General features: G+C 37.1%; 1 protein-coding gene across 17 annotated transcripts in view; it reads right to left on the bottom strand.

The window, feature by feature from the left end:
* The window catches only part of RIMS1 (regulating synaptic membrane exocytosis 1), a 198220-nt gene that overhangs the window by 163303 nt on the left and 10248 nt on the right, over positions 1-24669 (bottom strand). For 16 of the 17 annotated variants that reach the window (XR_004253073.1, XM_032184167.1, XM_032184166.1 and 13 more), the window contains 3 exons: positions 9551-9604; positions 5757-6100; positions 2536-3407 (listed from right to left, as the gene is read on the bottom strand). Coding sequence is in view for 16 of the 17 variants with exons in the window: in XM_032184167.1 (XP_032040058.1) it covers positions 2536-3407; positions 5757-6097 (1213 nt within the window). In the remaining variant the exon portion in view is untranslated. The remainder of the gene's footprint in view (positions 1-2535; positions 3408-5756; positions 6101-9550; positions 9605-24669) is intronic. The other variant, XM_032184169.1, reaches the window with a different exon arrangement.

A 24669-nucleotide genomic window follows, 5' to 3' on the forward strand; every position in this document is an offset into this window, starting at 1 on the left:
TGTAAATGTAATTCATGCTTTCTAAGAGAGCTCCTTTTGCCTTCCCAGGATGGTGCTCTCTGAAGGTGCTTCCCTTTCTTCACTGACTGAAGGTGAATTTAATTATCTATTTTCATGTTTAGTTCTTTAAACATATAGTGATTTGTAAGATTTTATATTAATTTTCTTACAGATTCAGAACTGGTGCAAAAGGTGGACAGCCATCTAGGTAACCACGATGCAAAATAAATAAATAAATAAATAAATAAATAAATAAATAAATAAGCAAGCTTCTTCATATATCATTTTTGGCTATTGCTTTTTCAACATTCTCAACCACCCTACCTATACCTTACATGTCTATATAACATCATTTTCTTTTAAACAGGTGTGAGCTGTTTTCCATAGAAAACTTATATTTTGGATGTTCAGTACAGAATTTAAAAGATACAAAGCACTATTATATTAACTTTTGGAAGTACATGATTATTACTCAGTTTCTTATTGTTTTTTATTAGCAGTCACTAAATGTGACTTAATTTTAAAATATTGGGTTTTATTGGTAAGGCTGTTAGAAATTCAAAAAAATATATTTGCAATAATTCTATTTTTTCACTCCATTTATATTACTTTGGCACCAGATTTCTGACTGAGCTGATATTTAGATGAGAGGATGGTTTCCAGACCCTGCTGGGCTTAGGTACTAAAGCATTACAACTACAGACCTGTGCAGTATCTCAAATTACAAGCAAATCACTTAAGGAATGGTGAGTGAAATTCTGCTTGGAATGATGCTGGTCACAGGGGATGGGATTCTGATCTCAGTTAAAATAGAAGTACTTGTTAATACATTTTTTAAACACTACATCCTTTTACTGTGGCATTTTATCTTCTAAGGTATTAAAGGATTTCAAAAAATAAATTCTTAGGTAATACATTTTTCTGCCTTTCCATTTTTTCTTACAAAATACTGCGTATTATACCAAGTATTGATGAAAATTTAATTTTAAAAATAAATAATTGGATATTTTATTACCAAAAATTGTATTCACATTGCCTAGCTCTTCTTCTGTACTACTTCAAAGGCTTTCCACTTTTTCCTTGTCATGGTTATCAAATGAATAGATATTTTTCTGGAATTAATGTATTGCATACACACACACATATATTCAGGGACCTCTAAGGGTCTCTTCTTCAAACCCCTTTGCTTAAAATAGGGTCAACTAGAGCAGGTTGCTCAGGATCTTCCCTACTTAGATTTTGAGCATCTCCAAGGATGGAGACTCCACAAAATTTCTGACCACTTTTCAAAGTCAAAAAGGTTGTGTTTGGTTTTTTTTGTTTGTTTTTTTTTTTTTTTTTGGTTTGAAGTGGAATCTTGATCAAGATTCCAGGGACATGGTCACCACCCTTCCTTAAAAATGAGCAGAAAAGCTAGCTTCCATATTTTGAATGGAAAAAAATGTGTTTAGGAAGTTAAACAGATATTCAGGTGGGATAGGAGATAAATGTTGTCTCCTTATATGCATACACAGAGCTTCAGGGGATGTCAGGAGACTACAACATCAGATAAAGATAGACAGACAGATTAACATATCTGAATCAAAGACATGTCTCGAAACACTGCCAGGAAATAAAAGGTAATGCAGACAAGCCATTGGCATTCCAAGTATGAACACCTGCAAAAATCTTTCAAGTTACAAAACAGATAATTAAACTAAAGAGCTAAAAGCTACTTCCAAAGACAGAGAAAGCGTTCAGCTCAATACAATGTCACTTACAGACAAGTTACAGTTGTAAGACAGTAATTTACCACACTCTTTCCTGGTGATGCTTATTTTATCTGCTCACCATTCATGAATCTGATTAACTTCTTTGGCAAGAACAAAGGCCTTGTTTAAAAGCACTAAGTGTACTACACGTATTCCTTACTGCTCAGTGTTACCATGAACAGATAAACTCAAGTTAACAGAATGTAAACATATTTGTAAAGTTGGGAGTAAAGTCATCCAGACAATAGGTTAGGCAATTCTCATTTCTTTCCTGTATAACTCTTTACCCATGCCCTATCATTGTTAGCAAATTAAGAGATCTTTGATATTTTACTAATATAGTAAAATGTAGCATATCTTAAGACAGAGGTATTATGACTCTTTATACTGGTCTTAGATTGTTACAGAGCTCCTTTTCAATTTCCATTGATTCACAGAAAATTATTCTGCATTCAGACAAAAGGATGAAGCAATGACCAAGCATACAGATGTCATCTAGAGAATGTACTAGAATTCAAATTCTTAACAGTTCTAGTGAAAGAGGGAAGAGAATGAGAAAAACTCAACAGCTCATGTTACGTTTAACCATTTTGTCCAAGAATGCAGAAGGAAACATTGCAAACCAAATGTGAACAAGTACGAGAGTTCTCAGCTGGGGAAAAAAAAAAGGCGGGGGGGGAGAAACAAAGGGGAATGTTCAAAAATCAGGCAAAAGAGAGTAAAACACAGATATTTTTTTTCCCAAAACCATGGCCATGTGCATAATATACATAAAGATCCTTACCTTTTTCACTGACACTTTCACTTTCTATCTCCACATCTTCACAGCTAGTATATTCTGGTGTTGATGCCCCTTCTTCCTCTGAGCTACTAACTGACATCTGCCTTTTCTTTCCGCCTCTTTTTGCTCTATGAGGCTTTGGAGGGGATGGCCGCACTGATTCCGACTGGTCAGAGCTAAGGGAATCATTCCTTAGCATGGTCTCCATTTTCTCCCGCTTTGCTTTTCGCATGAGAATAGCAGAGCTAGGATCAAGGCGGCTCTGTTTTTTAAAGGAATCGTGGTTCTTGTACTCTACGTGTTCTATAGGAACTGGACTATGCCTGGGAGTTGGTGGACTATGATTAGTTAATTGTTTAGAAACAGAAATTCTTACATCACCTGTTCTGTCTATAGAGTACGACCTCTGAGTTTCCACAAGAGATTTTCTGTCCTGAGTTCCCTGTAATTGTGAGCGTTTTCCTAAGTTATTCTCAGGTACCTCCGCTTCCTCCATTTCTGTGTGTGGCAAAGCTACATCGCTGTGTCTTCTCTCGTGCCGTGCTTTAGAAACTTTGGCATGCATGCGCATCTGCTGTTCCTCCGGATGGGGTTTTATAGGATATCTTGCCAGATTGGGGTCACTCCTGTATCGAGTATGATATTCATCTTCCTTCCTTTGTTTTTCATCATCAGGCACTTTGCCTTCCTCAAGTTTTTCTGGCAAGTCTGGATAGTCCTGTGACTTCCCTTTCTCCAGCCTTCTGCTTTCGTGCCTTTCTTTACGTTCCCTGTCATCTGCTGGTCCTTCTTTTTGAACTGAGGATTTTGGCACACGCTTACGCTCACTCTTTACACCTTTGCCATTCTGGTCTGAAGCCAATAACGTCTTCTTCCTACAATGAAAGGGTACAGAAATAGTTGTGTAAAATCCTGTAGTAAATAGATTATTAATTGAGATAAGCCACAGCAAAATGTACAGAAAGGTACTTAATCCATTAATGAATCCTTTAATCTATTAATCCTATCAACAGTAGTTTTATTTTTCAATAGCAAACAATGTCTAGGCTGAGCTTTGATTAAAACAAGTCATGGACAGTCCAATTAATTAGTAAAATCACAAAGAATATTACAATGGATAAATGTAGATAAAAATCATTTAGCCACACAAAGTAGCTAAAGACTCAAAAGTATCTTTGTAGTAACAGCAGCACTATGACAGAGTATTGGAGTATGTTCTCCATTTTTCTGGCAGCAGTCATGGGAAGTGAGGGTTACAAACTACCCACATACACACTATTAACTTCAAGCACCCTGACACTATAAATATAAATATCACTAAATGGAATATCTCCTTCAACAGCAGTACAAAACTATTTTTGTTAGTATATATTATTATATTATATATTAATATGCTATTTTATAAGATATGATAATAATAATAATATCAAAAATGCAAAAGAACATACCCAGAAAAAATATTTGACCTAGTTTACTCTATCTTATTCAAACTCTAAAAAAAGGTGCCCATTTCAGAAGCATATAAAGAAAAGCAAACTGACTCTTTGAGATAAATTAATGGCATTCCTTTCTGTACCACCAAAACAAGATGAAAAATTTAACTTATTTCTCTATATAACCAAAGTCCAAACTAATGAATAATGAATCTGTATAAAAATTATGATCTCTTCTCCTTATTCTTCAATTTTGGAAGAATAAACAAGATAAAGAATTGTAAAACCCATAAAATGTATATATATATATATTTTATTTTTTTTCCCTTTCTCTCTCATCCTTCCAATTGCCCTGGGAATATACTAGTTCACAATTGAATCTATTGTTTTTGAAGAAGGCTCAACACAGCCATACACCATAATTTGGATGAACCCACATCATGACAAAGCCACAAGGACTGACTTTGTGGAACTGAATCTTTCCTTCCACATTGATACATCTTTGAATCACAGATTTTCAGAGATGCAGACGTCTGCAGACAGGTGGGACAGTCCAAGTTGGATAAGTCCAAGTTAAGCCCTTCTTTTTCTTCCATCATCTTCTTCCTGAGTTGTTGGCAATACATTGGCTCACCATAGATGCTCTCCATTCAGAACCCTTGACCTTCATTTGAAAGTGTCAGTATTGCATAATAAATATAACCGTTTAATTTTTGGACAGCAAAGCAGGAATAGAAAGCATTTTGCTGCCTTAAAAGTGTCCTTCAGCTGAGTGATGACTGTTCTGGGGCCTTCTCAGCACTGGGGACAAAAGTTAACAGAATCAGGGAAGGTGTTCAGGTGTTGGTTTCCTCTATACCTATACATAAGACTAACATGAGTTTTGCTCCTGTTAAACCAATACAGACCTTACCCAAACAGTAGGTTACTAGCCATTTTCTCTCATTCATTTTCAGCTTCAATATCTATGAAAAAAAAAAGATCAATTGTTCTGGCCAAGAGGGAATCTTCTACAACAGACTCTTGCCACAGGCCCCCTCCTTGATTGCTGTCATCTGGCAGTCAGCAGCCAAAAGAGTAACTGATTCATCACCTTATCCTTTCTTGATTTGCCACTCTTTGCCAGTTCACTACAGTGAACACAGCTCAGGAATTGATTCATTTAGTCACTTGAAATACAATTGTTTGCTTCTGGCTGGTTTTAGTTTTGCATGCAACTTGCTCTGATTTCAAGATGGTGCAATTACTGTTCTGTGTGGATGTTTACTTTGCATATGTGAATGAGATCTTTTACTATTTCCTGTTTCATTATTAAATAAACTAATACAATCATTGATTAAAATATAACAAACAAGGATACCTGACAGAACTCCACAGAGATGGTTTTTTTTTGTTTGTTTGTTCAGTTTTTTACCTCTACTAGATTGTTTCATCAAGTTGAAGTTTCCTATCTGTTTAGCAACATTGGAACACACACCAAGTTTACAATTTCAAAGTAACCTATAATTCAACATTAAAAGTATATGACATCCATGGACTGATGTCCATGGAAGTATCCTTAAATAGTAATTGTTCAGTTTCTCTCCCATCTCTCCCCAACATTTCTGTTGTTCAGCCCAAAACACATGCTTCAGATGATGTATTTGCTAATGTACACTTCCTTGGTATGTAAATCAATTTATTATTTTTGCATGGCTATAGACACACACACAGTCCTGAAAGCCCCATGTAACATTACAGCACCAGCAGCTACAGTTATGAGGCTCTGCCAAGACAGAAAGAAAGCCTTACCTCTCTCTTGGAGGCTCACTTCTAGACCTTGATGAAACTTGCTTTTGGTCCAGGCCCATAGCTGGCTGTGACACTTCTGCTCCTTTCCTCCGGTCAGACTGCACGCTGGAAGGAGTGGTCTCCTGTGGTGAGGCAGTTGCTGTGCTTAAAGGAGTCTGTGACCTTGACCTCTCCTGAAGCCTTGCTTTCTTTTCTCTCGGTACATCAGAACTCGCACCAGTCGCCGTGTCACTCAGTGTTCCGTCCTGGCTGGGTGACGGCTGCGGTCCACTTCCAAAAAACCACGCTCCAGATTTTGTTAGGATTTCTTGTTGCTTTCGACATAAATTGCATACCCACATAACCTAGTTGAAGACAACAAGAAGAGTCAGTGCAGCTACCCCTCAGCCCCTGAAACGCATGCTCATTCTGCCGCGGTCAGCTACGACCTCTCATTTCCTCTATGTGTGCTCATGCCAGTGCTCAAACATGCTTCTCAAAGCGCTACCTGCACTGGCTAGAGCCAAGCATCCTACAGGCACATGCTATGCGAGCTTCTCCAAAATGTGCTGTCAATATACGTCACCCCTACCTGGAGCAACCCACCCCAGCCCAGCCCTAGCTCTCAGGAGAAGAACCGGGGGCAACATGACCAACTCTGCTGATAATGTTCATGTAGCTGGTGGGGGGCTGGCTGTGGTGAGCATCACTGTCAGGAAAAGCCTACCAGGCTGGATCAGCCTTGGACATGGGTGGCAGAGTTCTGCCCAGATGCTGGTCCCTCCACTGCCACAGGAAGATGACATGGTATTTTTCCCTTTATTTTCATCTCTTACAACATAAATCAGCATTAACCCTGTAAATAAATTTGGTGATTACCGCACACACATTTAGCTACATCCACGACTACTTACCAGAGATGTAAGGTAGGACATACAGAAACCTACTGACAGAGAACTAGATGCAGCAATAAAGAGAAGGTAGTAGTATCATATTTCTACCACTTGAAAATGATTAAATACCATCTCTCTAAGTAATAGCAATAAATAATAAATAAGCAAACATGTGTCCCTGACAATCACAATTAAGCTGAGTTCACAAGTCATGCTTCTTAGAATTATTATTTTTTTTTCCAAGTTCCAGATACATGGATAAACAAGAGCACATACACAATAAAGCAAGACCCTACATTTTGAGTCTGTACACTGCATACACTGTACAAGGCAGTCTGAAGTACAGGAGTACCTCACCAGGGAAGAATAAAAGGTTAATAAGTAGACTAAAGTGTGTGAATAGTTTTTTAACATGAGACATGGACAAAAAGAGTTTTTGAGGCAGAAGAACAAAGACAAAATGCATGAAAAATACATGAGGTAGGAATTTGTCAGAAATAAAAAGAGATGAGAGGAGAAACGGTTGAAAACTAATAAGGAGAATGGAAAAGAAAAGCTTTGAGTTTAATGTGGAAATAAGTAAAAGAATGGGTAAAACTCTAAAGTAAGAGGGTAAAAAGGATGACAAATGTTGGAATGAAAAATATCCTTAAATTATTTTGTGTCAACACAGGAACGATACAACAGCGGTAAAATGATACAACACTTAACATGGAAAGGAACAGGAAACAGCCACTACATGGAAGAAACTGCAACAGGACAAAGATCTGGCAGTGAGCTCTTATTCTCTGGCCTGGGGAGGAAATGCATGCCTTCTGTGGTGACATTATAATTTTAGGCATTTAACATATTTAGCATAATTGAGATTAATTTCAAACACCCTAGAATAAACTGGTCTTTTAGGTCTCAAGAATACATCAGAACTTCCAACACCATTTCTCCACTGTCTGACCAAAACACTGAGAAGACAGCAAACTCTTTTCCCTGTATCTGGACTGTGCCTTCATCAAAAAAAAAAAAAAAAAAAAAAGAAAAAGTTATATTTCTACTTAGGAAGATTTTATACATTTTTATAAAAATGTATAAAATATATAATAAATAAAATTATATATATATATGATACCTTTTAAAATAAAATGAATTTTTTTTAAAGCTATGATTATTCCAGCAGTGACACAAACAAATAAACACTAGTCCCTTAAGCAAAAATCCCTTGATTACTAAATGTCACATTTCCTTCATCTACTACACATCTCAAAACAGCGATTCAGTTTATCAATATATCTGTTCTAATAGAATAATTTCAGTCTATCTGATATTATCATTACAGGTACTTAAAATACCAGCAAGACTAAAAAGAAAAAGAACCCACATGATTAAATGCCTTTGTAGCTTCTGACACAGCAGCTCATTAGACAGCAAGAGCGTGCATGCATATGGGTTTGTGTATAAAATTTATATCAGTGCTATAAACCAAAGTCATTAACCAAATATATGTCATTGCCTATATTTTACTAGCCTACAGGGAAAGTTGAAAAAAGAATTAATAAATATTAAATAAAGTAAAGCTTGCTTAAAGGAAGGATAAAAAATTTTAAAGCAAAATTGAAATATTCCAATTATTTAATATATGTGCTTATGTATGCAAGCACTTTAAAGGAGCAAAAAATGGTCACGGACTTCATTTACAATTTTAATGTATTTGATCACGTAAAATATGTATAAAGTATGTAATAACTGTCAAAAAATTACTGTTAATTTTCATAATCACATTTTATATTGTAATTAGTTTTATGCAAAATACTATTAAATCCAAACAAATAGGAATAACTAATGCACAGATAGACACGGGTAAATACAGAATACAGAAAAAAGTACTAGATGCGTAAATACAAAAAAAAAAAAAAAAAAAAAACCAACAACATACTCTCACAGCTGTCTTTAAACACTGCAGTTTGGACACAAAATACATACCGATCACCACAGTCAGCACACATAGGAAATCTGCATTATACTCACACAGAAGCTACACTACCACCCCTGTTTAGGATTCTCTTCAGGACTCAACAAATGCTACATTTGCCTTGAGATATATGCAGTCCAAAAGGAAAAATAATAAAAGGTTTTCTTTAAAAGGAAAGAAAAACAAAAACTTGAAGTGACAGAACAGTTTCAGTGATAAAACTGTATACCGAACAACATTTTTAGAGATAAAAACTGTATATTGAAAAGCATTTTTAGAGAAGTATGTGGAGCAAGCAATTTAGCAGCATGCAGGAATTATATCCTGATTGAATATACTGGGATGTGGTCCAAACTAATCTAAACGAAAGCAGGTCTGTGTAATAACTTATCTTAACAATCCACAGATGTTAGGCAACCAAACAAATGCTCTGATGAAGGATTACAGTTCTCTAATGTTGCTTCTGGGCCTCTGTGTGATGCATCAGTAAAATGAAGGGTGTTAGACAATTTTCCTCTGGCCTGTCACGTCAAAAATAGTTTGTTTACTCCTTTCTGGATGGCGAGCTCTGATGCAGCACTATAGTAGGTCACTGAAGACATCCATAGTCTGGTTGCTTTGTTATTGAGTGTGCTTCTGGCTTCACTGCATCCTCGCATAAATCAACACACATCCATCCGCACATGAAGCTATTTAAGTGTACCAAGAAAGGGGTGCTCCTCAGGCATGGCTTGGGAAAAAGTGTGCACAGCATAGCAAAGGGTTCTAGGTTTTACTGCTACGTAACAAAAACAAGGTGGCACATACAGGACTCAGCAGAGGTGGGTCAACAATTCCCATATAGATTCACATAGATAACTTTACAGGCTGCGTGAAAACATGCTAGAAGGGTTCCATGCTTGCCTTCAAGTGGAATAGGGGGTATGTCATTCACAGAAAAAAATATTCCTCAAACTTACTCGTACAGGTACTGCTGAATGTGATCCACAATGAGTAGGAACAGTATTCCTGTACTAACACAACATGAAATTCCAACTTGAAAGAGCCCATAGTAAATAATATATACAACTATACACACAGAGAAAAAGAACATTAAAAAAAAAAAAAAAAAAGTTACAGCAATAAGAATACTTCTTTATGATTAATATTTCAAAACTGTATGTTAGAATGATGAAGGGCTTTCTTTTCTTATTCTAATTTGGAGTCTTCCTTCCAAACATGCACTGGGAGGCTAAAGTCATGTTAGAGGGGAAACAAACTTTATACCAAATTTGTGTGACACATGCCAGGCTAAACTCCTACTGAAGTCAGAGCAAGCTCCCCGAATCCCCACGCCCAGATATTTAGGAGGTTTCGTTATGAGCACATTCCTTCACCCTTCATGAATTCAGAAATGACACACTCACATTTGCACTGCCTCCCATGCATTCTGCTTCATCTACACACAAGAAATTAACAAGTGTATTAATGTAGCAGATATAAGGTTATGTGAGCTGTTCCTTATGAAACCTTTATGCTATCCTAATTATTTCCCTTCTGAAGGGTGTCTACATGGTGTCTGTTCAGGCTATTGCTTTCATTAATTTTCCTTCAGCTACTTTCTTCTTTGCACTTCTAGGAGACAGTAGTTCTTTCAAGCAGATCTAATTAGGCAGCGCCTCTTCTCTACTAGAGACACTATTAACTTCAGCAGAGCTCTGTCTTCATCCAACTTGTTATTGCTTGAAAGTCAGAGGGAAGGAATGTTATCAATTTTTCTCATGAAACTTTTCATTCATAGAATTAACTTAGAATACTTATCACTTCATTTTTCTGAGGTAACATAAAAGATGCAGCAAACCATGAAATTAGTAAATAGTACTGCATTTGTCTCTTACTGTATCAAAATGAATTATGTAATAAAATACCAGCTAAAGATGTCTTGATTGCTTCACTCCATGAAAATATAAATAAATGAGGCTGAAAATCTACTTGAATCCTTACATTCAGAAGTCCAAAATCTAAATAAGCAAACAACTCTATCTTCCTAAAGAAAATGTGCTTGTGAAACCAAGCTTTCATTAGACACATTTTAAAAAATTATATAGACCATTGAGTTCATGCAATGCATCCCAATCACCAAAAGGGAATGGCTTCTCACCACCCTTCTCCCTCCTCTCTTGCTGTTCTTTCTCCCTGTCCCTGGTTTGTCCTCTCCCTTTCTTTTTCCCAGCTTCACTATACCACATGCTCCATTGTATCTTCTCCTTTAATTGTGAGGTCCCAAGGACCAGCTGAACTTGAAAATGTAGTAGAAAATCATCTGCTTTTTTTTTTTTTTTTTTTTAACTGCGTTCATTTTTTGTCACATCCATTTTTCTCATGGAGGGATATGGTGATTTTGAAATGATATGAAATCATGTGGCTAGGAACAGAGGCAAATGGGGGGAAGATGTTTCCTCCAATGAAGTAGCTCGCTGTCTCTTGTAAAACTACATCTTGAAAGGACACAAATGCCAGCACACTACACTTGCACAGAAACTTTTTTGAGCACTGAGGCCAAATGACATTAAATGACCTTAACCTACACTGGGATCTCTGCTATGCTTCGAAGCATGATGGCTGCATAAAAACTTCCTCCCGGAGATGAGATGTGAAACACCCCAGCTCCAAAATGCCAGGAAAAATTGATGAGAAAATGCTAGTAGGCACAAGACCAAAAGCATGCCCCATAGTCTTCTGTCAGTTTACCAGTTCAGCTACTCCAGCACCCAGGAGCAGACCCACATTATGCTTAATTTGTCAGTACAGCAGTAGCCTAGGAATCTAGGTCCAGCTTTTGCTGGAGCCTCTCCTCTGGAACATGAGAGCAGGGAGGGGACTGCTTTGCTGACACTGATGCTCATCAGACATAAGGGGTTCAGCCATTTCAGGCCTATGATATATAGCCATTTTAGTACTCTCTGTCTCCCACTCCTGTGCAGAGCAGATTTCCTTCATAACTTAGGATTTCAGCTTGATATTTTTATCCCAGCTTGCCAAGAAAATGAGGTTTACGCTGACAGACAATTGGGTTCTTCCCCCTAGCCTTCCCATACCCTCCAATAATACTTTAACCCAGTGGAAAAATGCAATTAAATTTTGCATGGGCACAGTTGTTTTCACAGGATTTTAAGATTTGCAGAAAGGCAGTTTTGTCAATGCTCTATAAACATTTCATCAGTGCAATTTTTTTACCAGCAATACAGAATGTACATATGAACAATACCTCAAGACATGCTCATAGGAAAAGAGGTATCTTGTAATCTTAAAGTCTGCGTTGCCACTCAAATGTTTGACTGACAGCATCCACAAGGTAGGTTTAAAAGCTCACCTCACCCGAATTTTCCACTTATACTAGAGATAGCATTTTATATTCTTATGCTGCTGCATTTCATACTTAACTGAGATGTTAACTTTTCAAATCAAACCCTATGTGTACAATTAAGGATGACAGGAAGATTTCTGTTTTTACATGGAAGTGCCTATTGGCATGGCAGGTATTTAAGTTTCCATTACTGTCAACGGATATCTAGTCAATACAGTCAATGCAGTCAACAGGATCCAATAGGAAGACACTCAGCTCTCAAGCAGGCACACAAATAAAATGAAACGTCGCACCTAATGGTAGGCTTGTGCCACTAGAGACAAGTCAGCATATCCCACCTGGCTGCCACGTGCCAATTAAGAGGTCAGAAGCCTGACACAGGAGTTATGTCACATCTACCAGCCATTTGCATATGTATCATGTACCACAGAGCATGAAAAATGGCATCAAATGCTTACTTTCACGCAACTGAATCCCATACGAATCTTAAAAATCATATTCATGGCCTATGTTTCTAAATCCAGAGTTATAAACTGACCATAGAAAGATGCAGAAAATGTGCAGTGAAACAATGATTCTAGTTAACCAAAAGTCTTTTTTAATGTCAGTTTTGATGACACTGCTCCCAGTAACAGCATTAGTAGTCATTTTAAAATTAAAAACAAAATAAAAAACAATCAATTTTTTACACATGCCTTGCTGCCAGAATCTCTCAGATACAGCTGCCAATCTTTCAGAAAGCTCATGACAACTTCCACAAAAATTAAACTTTCTCTGGAATAATCCTGCAGTAAACTGAGTGTTGGAAGTGATAAAATGAGGCTATGACAAAGTTACCATACGAAACAATATCTCTAAAATAGCATACATCCAGGTTCCAGCTAGTATCACGATGTACTTCTCTGAGAATAGAGGTCAAGCGAGGAAGAAACCATGTTGGCTAATGGAAAAGTCGGGGGTTTTGTCTAAAAATCCACACCTGCATATTTACATACAATAGCTTGAAATTGTCCCTCCCTGCAAATAAATCTGTTAAAATTGTGGTCTTGTACAGCAAAACTAGAGCTTGGACAAATCTATGAAACCTTGGATGTGAACTTCCTTGCAGCACTGACAAAAGAGACTACCATGCCAGGTAGAAGAGAATGGAGGAATAAAGGGACTCTTGTCCTGGCTGGTTAAAAGTCAAAGCAGCTCAGAACTCTTTAATTGTTTGGGCTGACTTCATCTGGGCTTAAGAATTTCATTTTTCGAAACAAAGAATAACCCTCAAGAAAAGTATATGGATCATCAGGTAGGCATTATAGTATAGGCATTTTTTATCCACAGATCACAATAAGGCTTACACCACTTTCTTTTTTTGAAACTTAACAATCTGGAACACCCCAATGCTTTAATTCCTCTACAGTTCCTGTGGTTAACCCTTGTAAATGAATTCACTACGCTCACTCCTTCCTTACTCATCCACACTATCCAGTATCACCCTCGGTATTTTCACTTCCTCGGTAACTTGAGAATTCTAAGCAATAATCACCGATTTGGAAAGTTCTGTCTACACTTGCACTCTTTCCTCACCAATCAGTTTCTTTCCCAACTTTATTTCTCTTGCCTGAATTAACATCAATTTCTTAATTTATTTCTGATAATGTAGTAGCCATAAATTGCTAGTCACATTTTACATACCAATCTCTTTGTTGTAGATTATTAGAATGCACCAGAAATCATGACCTCATTGATCATTTTTGTACAATTTTTCTAACTTTCTTAAAAATAACAAAATGTTTTTCTTAACTATTTGAACATTTGTCTGTCTTGATGAGCCACAAAAGCATCAACTGTACTCCTCTTAATCACTTCATGGTTTCCACAGTTACAGATATATATAGAACATAGGAATAATTTTAAAATAACAGTGTTCTAGCAAAATAAGGTAAATGCCATGAAACAGCTTACATTAAGGACTCATATCAAATTTCAGTTCCATTCAAAAAGCATAGAGAACTCACCAGAAGCTTTCTGCTCCATTTATACACTTACATTTTAACAAACTATAGTAAAATTATACAAGTGCGCACAATTAAACTGTCCTTTACGTGCAGAAGCTTGCACTACAACACCATTATTTCTATTTCTATACTACTCTTTTACACAAATTTCATACAAATATTTGTTTATAGAAACTGTCAGAAAGAGAGGCTAAAGAGAACTTTTCTACAGAATGAAAAATTATGATAAAAGAATTTGGAAATGCATAGATGTAGACAAGTTGTAAAGAAGCCCAGTCAAAATGGAAACAGAGGTAAACTGCAGAGAAAAACTCCTGAAGCCAAGAAAAGCCCTTGGAAGAAACAGTGAGTGGGTCAACTGACTGAGCTCACAGGTGACTTGATGGACAAGAACTCAATTTTTATCTTATATTCTCAAAGAAAACTAAACATAATTTTATGGACTGTCCATCTTTGGAGACATTCAAACGCCAACTTCTGACTGCAGGGACAATGCAGGGGAAAGCACAATGAACTCAGCAAAATTTACAGAGACTGTTTGGATCTTTAGGAGGACACAGTGGAGCTGAGCTATGCAGGCATGATGTAGAAATCAAGGTTCTGTAGAAAGCATTGGCAGTGAAAATAGGAAGAAAAGGCAACAGAGAATGGCTGGCAGACCAGGGGTATTCCCAGTGGGAATGCTTCATGAGCTAAACAGACAATCAGAGTGACAGCTACAACAGGACAAAGATTTTTTTTCTTTTCAAAGATGACATGACAGTAACTACCTGATGAGGGAATGTAAGGGAGCATGTGCAGTGCATTCAGATCTGTCAATTCAAACAAATGCCCAGAAGCATTTGTTGAGAGGAGAAGCAACAAGTTTTTGACATACTACAAGGCTATCTCGTTGTAATCACCTCTGCTGTGCAGCTTGACAGAGGCTTTCTCTGACCACTTTGATTATCAACCCTTCTACATGCTGTCTTGCCAGGAAGAGAGCTGGATCAGCTCTACTTAGCCAGAATTTTCCTTCTGCTCTTCCCTAACAAATCCTGTGTTTGGAAACTGGCTGCTGAGTTTTGCTTAGAGCTAACACATCCCCAGTTCCAGAAGAAGCCTAGAATGAAGCTGTCAGAGCCTTACAACCTGTCTGTGAATACAGGCCTCCAACACACAGGAGATTCAGTGAGGGAGAAGGTGGCAACAAGGTATGCTTCCACCTGCACCAGGGACAGCTGGTGGCCTCGCCACTCTCCTGAGACTGAGAGCAAATAAAGATGTGTAATTCTCCCTGACTGATCTGTTACAGATACGTTTTCATATCACATACAGTTATAATAATAAAGACAATCCAGATAAGCCTGGAAACGTAAGCTTAGATAAATGAAATTATGGCAGACATCTACCAGCTCAGTCCTTCATGCTTTAACTTTTTTTGTAAGCAAGCACATTTAGTGAGTAAATTCGTATTATATGACTGTGCCTTATTTTCATATTATTCATATTCAGTCTTCAGAATTAAAAAAAAAAAAAAAAACAAAAAAACACCAAGGTCGAAATATAACTACATAGAAATTTGGGGATGTTAAGCATCATACGGTACCTACTTCTAAGCAAGTATCTTGCAACAGTTAGAACTGCCCAGTAAGGGTTTTGACACAGCACAAAGTAGGCTTATGCCCTACACAATAAACACATTTACAATCTATCCTATCTATAATTATCCTATCTAATCTATATTAGGTTTCTATCTTTCTTCACACAATTAAAAATACTTGAGCTGTATTTTTATGTTATGTTTGTAAATGCACGGAATGCTTATGTTACAGAAGGCATATTTTTCCCCATTTTTCTATCACTAAACTTCTCATATGTTCATAACAGCTATTTTAAAACAAACAAGCACATTTTTGTGCAACATTCACAGATCAGCAACCTGACCTTCACTTATCAGGCTATCCTGGCAAACCACAACATACCATATGAACTGGTTCAACATGTTATTTGCAGTTGCAGCCTTACCACGAGAATGACAAAGTTTCGGGTTCTTGGATTTTATTTCTATTTAGTTAGTTAATTTTACATTTCGTCTTTGTTGATCCTACCTTCTGGGATGTCCACGGTCCTTTCTCTTAATTCTCCCACCTCTCGCTCCAGGTGCAGAGTCTGAGGCTAAGTTGGTTAAGTCTGTGCTATCTGTGCTATCAAGCTCGAGCACAAAGGAATCTCAGTAAATCTGGGATGGAAGATTTGAGGAAGGGGAAGAGAGAATATCAGTGTTCTACAGCAAATTTGAGTGGATATCTAAGATTTAAAAAAAAAAAAAAAAGGGGGGGGGGAGAACAATATGTTTTTGGTAAGGAAAACTGTAGATTTTTAGGATAGTAAAGACTACAGGGTGACTGAGAAAGGGATACACAACTTTGAGTTTGAATATGGAAGATTAAGAAGACAAAAAGGAAAACAGGGCAGGAAAATGCAGTAGGAGTTTCGTGCCAGCATGAAAATATCGTACATTTTTGAACTGATCTAAATAATGCTCTGTTGACAGCCAATGCACAGACCATCACTGGTATCAATTTCAGAAGGTTACTGTCCTGAATTTACAATACTACTGGCAGATCACATGGGGAAAGAGGAGAGTTCCAATAAGGTAAGATGATGTAAAGCAGTGCAGAACATTACAGTTGGGAAATTCAAACAGTAATGATATTTCATTATCTGATGTAGCTACTGTTACAAAAACAGGTTTGAAAACTGAGATCAGAACTTTGCTAGATGATTAGACAATCATTCTGATCTTCTGCACTTACCTGCATATTCACAGATATCTAATGAGGCTTTGTATTTCCTAAACAAATAAAAGACATATAGCGTAGTGATGACTTAAGGGTACGGAGGGAGAAGCAACAGTTAATGATAACCTGTCCCCTTAGCATTAGAAACAGAGGTATGCATATTGCATGCTGGTACAAATACAGGGACAATGAGTTCTCGGTTCACATTTATGCATCAGTGAAAACTTTTTGTGCTCACATAAGCAGTCTAGACATAATTGTATGTTCAACAGAGTCAAAAAGTCTTTTTAGCCAGGTAACTAATTTGTTTGTCCCAGGTTTCCATGTGTACAAGAGCCTGCAGGAATTTATTGGCTGGCTAGATCCCCCTTAAGTGCTAGCTCCCAAGACACTCACACCTTTTATAGGGGGAAAGAGAACCATTTGGGTAGCCAGAGAAAGAAATTCCTCTTTCCATGCTTGGTAGAAGGTAGCCTTCCCATAGCAACAGCTTCCAGAGCTGGTGGGGTCCATCTACCATTTCCTAAACTTGGATTTCCTGAATACAGATGCTGGCTGTATTTCATGTTCAGTACTCAGACATATTTGAAGCAGGTGAATACTAAACACAGCCACAAGATTTGTAGGAAGTAAAAATATTTCCAGTCATGATACATCTGGAAAAAATTGTCAGATACATCAGCCTGTTGCTGGATCCAAAAGGCCTGACCATATTTTGAACTGAAATGATCGTTTTGACCAACCCATCCAATAATATGTGTGTGCACAGTACCATTTTCTCAGTTTTCATTTGACCCATGCATAGTCTCATGTATCCATCTTTCAATATTTTTTAAAATTCAGATTATGTAATATAGACAACAGAGTCCCAGCTAAAAGTATCAACTTTGTCTATTTAAATCCAAAATAGACACAACATACAAATAATTTTCATCCTCATCTATAGGCACAGCTTTTATGTAGTTTCTTCTAGAAGATTTTATTCCAGTAATTATTTGTTGTTTCTAAAATGTGACTTTAATCATTCATTTGCATTTCTCTAGTTTATAATTAATTTTAACTCTACACTGAAACACTTCATCAGGTCAGTAGAGAATATAGTAATAAGGTTAGCACTGTTTTATTCTGGTTGTCTCGATAAGTTTTACGTGATTATACTGAAAGAAGCAGTTAATCCTAGCTTAAATACGACTGGTTTACTGGAGGTCAGACTCTTCTAGCCCTGTAGTCTTTAATAATTTTCTCTTAACCACTTCAGCTCTTTATTCTCTCTAGCCAAAAGAACACAGTGTAAGAAGGGAAGACGTGTGGGATGATATGATTTAGAAGAAAGATAATCCAAGAGGACAGGGACAAATAGGTGGAAAGGTTCAAACGGGGGTGAAGAGAAAAATTACAGAGGCAACTACAAACATAAAAATTTTCAGAGAGTGAAGAAAGAGAGAAAGTAGGACAGATGAGTAATTAAGAAAAAAAAAAAAAAACTGCACTGGAGAAGCAACAAAATGGGGTTGACTTGTCACATATCAAAGGTTATTTCACTTGGAACAAAGATAATGCATGGACATATAAAAACTTACTTCAGAGGAAACTGTTCTTCCTTTCCACAGTTCTATACTAGGATTTTGTTTGATCTTAAAAAGTTAACTCTTCATTTTTTTCAGATATATAGTTTTTGGTTTTAAAGGGCAGAAATAAGGAGGATATTTGTGGATTTAGGGTTATCTTTCCCTGTTAAGAGAAATGCCTTTTGGCAAGGTTTATATCTGTTCAGGAAAAATCAGTTTAAGATACTAACAAACCTGTACACATGCATGTGCACTATAACAAACCACCTAACAAATGAGCTTTCAGTGCACAGCTGAAAACAGTGGCAGATTGAATGTGAGAAAATAAAGCTCTAAATGGAATAAAGCATCTCCTCTAGCTTTTGTAATAATCACATGGCATTACCATATTTTATTTGTAAATCCTCCAGGGCTGGGTTTCTTTTTCTTTTTTTTTTTTTTTTCCTTGCCTATTTAAAGGAAATAAAAAATGATATGTAAGGTTCAAATACTATCAGAAACTTTTTGGGTTTTTAATCCCCAAAAACACTATTGTAAGACATTGCTAGCCTTATAAGCATTTACTGAATTCAGAAAGTAACACAGCTAAAAGATATAAGGCTCTCATGGAATGTCAAACTCTGAATAAGTCAGACTACAGTACTAAGTTGTTTTTTTTGTTGTTGTTTGTTTTTGTTTTTTTTGGTATGATTATTATGTCTGTCAAAGTAAATCAAAACAGAAATGACTTTTTATTTCAGTTCCTAATTCTGCATATATTTACTTATCCTCCATAGGAAATATAATTTTAGGGATTTAATCATTTTGCTTGAAAGAGTTGCTGAGACTATGCCCTGCCACCTGGTCTGTAAGAAGTTTTCTTTTTTGAAACATTTGCTATACTTAGTCACCCCAAAGTGTTTACATGCTAGAAGTTGCTGTATACTACATTAATATTGAATGCTGCTCTCTTTGCTTGTTTGAAGCACGGGAATCATCATAAGTTCATTGCACTTGTTTAATGTAATACTGTGTGACATTTAAACTGGAAAGGGAATTACTGGGCAGGTAAGGTTAGCTATTCAGCGAGCTCTTAGACAAAGAAGGACAGAAGATTAGAAGAGTACTGCTCAGTAAGATAAACAGCAATTACATATATGTTGGGCAAGTTATATATAGAAAAATAAAACTAAGAAAGAAGCAAGAAGGAAAAGGTGATCTCTCAACTCCTTAACATTATAGTATATACATTTATAACACAGATATAGCTATAAAGTATAGTTCTTAGTCACCTACAAATAGCTCAAAAATAAGATATTAAAATGCATATTGCTATCAAACACACTGAAGGGGTAAGGAAGTGAAAGGGTAGACAGCAAAGGATGTGATATGAGTTTTGAGAAAACAACCAGGACAGCCAGCTTACAAGTAATATCCTGTTATACATCAGGAAGTTGTTCTTGACATAATTTAGGATCCCCTCCCCTCCCCCACCAAAGAATATCTTTTAAAAACAATTGCTAAGGCAGGTAAACCCCCCAAGCCAATCCTTCTAGGACTAAAATAGAAAGACAATCATTTTATGTTGGTTGTAATTTATTACTTAACTAGTTTGCATTCACTTGGTAGCTACAAAGAGGCTTTTGTATCATTCTAATTTATTCGATAAGGTATATAACGTAATAGTGGGGTGCTAAGTGCAATATAAGCACATAATATACAATAATATATTACCTTATAATTGAAAGAAAGTCTGTAGCAATAGTGACTCTATACTTATGATAAGATAGTTTATAACTCTGCAGGTAATAAGAAAGTAAGTTGAGAAAAAAAATTAAAAACAAAAGCAAGTTAATAGGGTTGTGGACAAACTGTGCCTGTATGAAGGATCATCTCCACTGAGAAAAAGAAAAAAAAAAGAAAAAAAAAAAATTTCAAAGTACTTTTCCAGAAATCTACATGTATTACATTGCAAACTAGCTATTACTTTGTGCATCCAATAAAAGCATTAAATCCAGCAAATTCACTGAACAGATCAGTAACTATAGATATTTATGGTTAAAGAAAAGACAGTATTTAAGCAGCATGTGGTCAGCTGATCCCCTGACAGTCAAAGTGACAAAAAGAAGTGGCTAAGAGAGAAAATGGTGCAAGCACTAAAAGGGACACAGGACAGTCTCTGTCTGGTTCCATTAGCACTACTAGAGATGCTTGCAGCTGTACGGGGTCAAGAAGGCCACACTGGTTGGCACCACTGGGAAAAAGAAACCTATGAAACTTATAACACCACATGGCAGTGAGGAATGAGGAAAAGGTGGGAGAAACAACTCTGCAACACCAAGGTCAGAGGAGATGGAGGGAGAGGAGCTGCCAGAGCTCATATTCCCCTATAGTCTGTGGAGAATGCTGGGGCAGAGCAGGTTCTCCTGACAGGAATTGTGGCCCATATAAAGTCCATGATGCTTTCTGAAGGGCTGCAGTTTCTGTTAAGTGGTAGATGGGTAAGAATCTTACCTATAGTAGGATTCAACTGCCTAAACACTGGCATTTAGTTCTATGCCCTAACACTTCCAAAATAGGAGCATGGAGCTACCAGATGTGACACCAGAATTACCCAAGATCCACCCTGATTTGGGGTACCTGCTGGAATAAAGCTCTTCAGTACCTAATATGACACTAGATGCCAGTTTTGGCAAGCAGAGACCCCAGCTGATACAGTTAAGACAGCCATAGCAAGCTTCAGAACAGGTTCAGTTTCAGCAGATTAATGACAGTGCAAACACAGATCATTTAACACAAGGGTTTGTATCTAGGACTGATTTGATGCAGTCCAACAGGTAAATGTTGGACTGATCTCTCTCGGACACCTCACCAGCCTCTTCTTCAATAGTCTAGAAGTGACACAGAAGGGTACCCCTTTGATGTGAACTACGGGCTCTGCTGAGCACTCACTGGTTGATTATAAAACCGTAGACTAAGGTCTATGCAGCAAAGGGTTATAACCTGCTATAGAGGATATTCATAGATACGCAGGAATAAAGTTATATGTATGCTGAAATTGTAGTGACAAAAAAAAAAAAAAAAAATATATATATATATATATACACATATATATATATATATATATACATGTATATAGGAAAATCAGGGGGATGATACCTTCCTCCATCTCACTCTACTCTGTGTTCTTGCTTTTCCTGCTGCATTGCTCATACATGGGCAAGAAGCTGTCTCTGCGGTCTCTTTAATCCACCCACAAAGTTTGTCAGATTAGTCCTTATGAAGTAGGCTAGGAAAGCAGACCTCTCTACAGCTATAAAGGCTGATCCAAATTATCCTAAGGGGTAATGCTGTCAGGCTGTAAAAGGTCTTTGGACCTTTTTGGTGCATGGACCTTCAACCACCTCTCTCCATAGTCTTTGTCCAGAAAAAAAAAGTTACAGAAGAGAAAAAAGAGCCTTGCTAATGCATGCATATGTAAGTAAAAGAACACGTGAGTGTTGATCTCTTACCACATGTTGCAGAGATGCAAGCTGTACTACCATTAATAATATCCCAGGAATATACAAAAATCTTCTCTAGTCATGGCAACACAATCATCATGTGTGCACCATCAAACATTTATAAAGACTGCCAGAAACATCTGCTCATCTCTACAATGATGAATATGTACTTATTAATAATACTTTTTTTTTTCTTTACCCACAAAATATCTCCAGTCATTTTCACTGAACTGAATACAAAGATCTTGCTATGGAAGACTGATTTTTATAGGCAAGTTAATTGTATATGTAATAATTCATTGAGAAAATAACATTTAATTCTGAAGTTCCCTGTGAACCTGTCACAGATAAATTAGTTACTGCAAGTTTTACTTAGTATGCTGAAATTGCCCAGTATTTGAACTTCAGCCTAAATAGCTGAACTTGTAGCTCTTTGAAAATCTCAATCTGGGTTTTAAAATTACTAGGTTTTATCTCCTCCTTAAAGCAATGCAGATTATGTTTTATGCAGATTTTCACTTCATGTCTTACCAGTCATTAAACAAACACCAACAGATTCCATTCTACATCACAGTTTTGGGGAGGGGTTGAATTCGTCTCCATAGGGCGAATGAGGTGCAACTGGGTCAACATGTTAATGGACCCAAAAACTCTGCATAATATTGCAGAAACTTTCTCTATAGATGGGATTGCTTTACATACACTATTCTCAGGTATATCTATGACAAAGTATAGGTATATCTATGACATACTATCATAAAGCCTCTCTGAGTACTGAAGATACACAGATGGAGATATCCATCTGTTGAGTAAAATCACAAAATGCTCCAGAATCCAAAAGGTATAAAAGATATAAAAACATAGATGGCAGTATCTTTTATCTAGGACATAGCATTGCTAAAAATACACTGAATTTTAATCCTGGATGAGGATTAAGGTTATTTATAATAAAAAAAGAATGAGCGAGCAGGAGAGCACAGATTACATTTAGTCTTCATAATTACTTTGTTCTCTGGATTTTTTTTTCTTCTGTTTCTCAATTTCTCATAATGCTTAACAGGTCATAAATCCTGTCACATCTTTCTTTGCAGCAAGATCTCTTTTTAACTAAAATATCTCTGTGCTTCTGGGTTGACAAAATAAACCCAGAATTCAATTTGCTAATTTAACTTCTATTTAAAATCTCGGCATCATTTTTTAACTACTAAAACTAATAATTGTAGCTCAGTGTACATAACTATGGACATTCAAAATTAATTTAAAAAGTCATATTTAGTCCAAAAACATACATATCAGGTTAAAATCCCTTCAAATGAAAGGATGTTAACATGTAGAAGGGCCATAAGAATTCAAGCTGTAAGATACAAATTTATTTTGGAGAAAGCTCAGGAGAGACCTTATCACTCTCCATAACTACCCAAAAGAAAGTTGTGCAGAGCTGGGGGTTGGCCTCTTCTCGCAGAAAACCAGTGACAGAACTAGAGGGAATGGCCTCAAGTTGCACCAGGGGAGGTTCAGGTTGGAAATGAGGAGACATTTCTTCTCAGAAAGATCAGTCAGGCATTGGGACAGGTTGCCCAGGGAGGTGGTGGAGTCACCATCCCTGGGGATGTTCAAGGAAAGGTTGGACGTGGTGCTTAGGGACATGGTTCAGTGGGTAACATTGGTGGTGGGGGGATGGTTGGACCAGATGCACTTGGAGATCTTTTCCAACCTTAATGATTCTATGAAATTCCAAGAAGAACGTAAACTGATCAAGAAAGGAATCTGTTGGTGGGTAAGGAGCATACTCTGGGCTGTCATAACACTCTGCCTTTAAATGAGAGAATGGAAGCACACTGGTTCTGTAAAGACCACAAAGCACACAGACAGACAGAGGCTGAACAAGGGGATTCAGTTCTGTTGGCAAAACCAAAAGTCTTTTACAGAAGTATGGGGCATGACCAGAAGAAATCTTCCACCAGTTCTTAATAAAAGGATGTTAAAAACTTGTTCTTTGACAGGAGTATTTACAGATTCTACAGCTTGGCTTAATTTTAACTAAGGTACGGGCTAAATTATTTCTCAGTAATAAAAAACAAATACATATAGAAAACAGACCACTCCTGCAAAAACTGAAGGTACTTTGCTAGGATAAGAAACACTTCCATCTGGCCCTGCCACAGGACTGGTGGTTCTGATGGAGCACTTGGTCTGGACATCTGCAGCCAGCTCTGTAAGCATTTGGTATCCTTCAAGTATCCCCCTGATTAACGTACCCCTTCAAGCCTCCTGAGTCTAAAGGAAAGCTCAATATTTCCCTGGACTGGAAGTCTTAAGCATATCGGTGTTTAAAACAAAACAAAACAACAACAACAAAAAAACTCTAGTCTCTGGATAAGCTTTCATTAGAATATCAACATGACAAGCAACCAAGGTTCATGCCTTCTGAGTGAATCAGATTAAAATTTAGAAGGTTTGAAATGTTTACCTGCCTAACATGTGTTTGCAGAGTAATTCCTTTCCTTCGGCCACGTTCTACGTGCAGCAACTTCCAGTGGCTTCCATAAAACCACTTCTGCACAGGGCCCCACCAGTCTTTTCCTGTCCCTAGAGCACATTCCAATCATGCTGTGACCTCCCCCAGGTGTGCTGCCAGCTCCAGCCCATGTTCCCTGACAGCCCCCGCCTGGGTACACTCAGTCTCCACATCAATTTACACTGCCAGACTTTTTTTTTTTTTTCCCATCCCATCTGAAGCTGCGGATGAGAGAATACCAAAACAACTCCCCTGGGCTTGCCAATAGATGGCACATCGCATGCATGGCCCACACACATTTATAAATGTGTGTGTGAATTTTGGGTACGTTTATGTGAAACACTCAAGAAATGGCTCAAAATTGTGAATATTAAG

Source organism: Aythya fuligula, chromosome 3, assembly GCF_009819795.1.
Source record: "Aythya fuligula isolate bAytFul2 chromosome 3, bAytFul2.pri, whole genome shotgun sequence".
Taxonomy (NCBI): Eukaryota; Metazoa; Chordata; class Aves; order Anseriformes; family Anatidae; genus Aythya; species Aythya fuligula.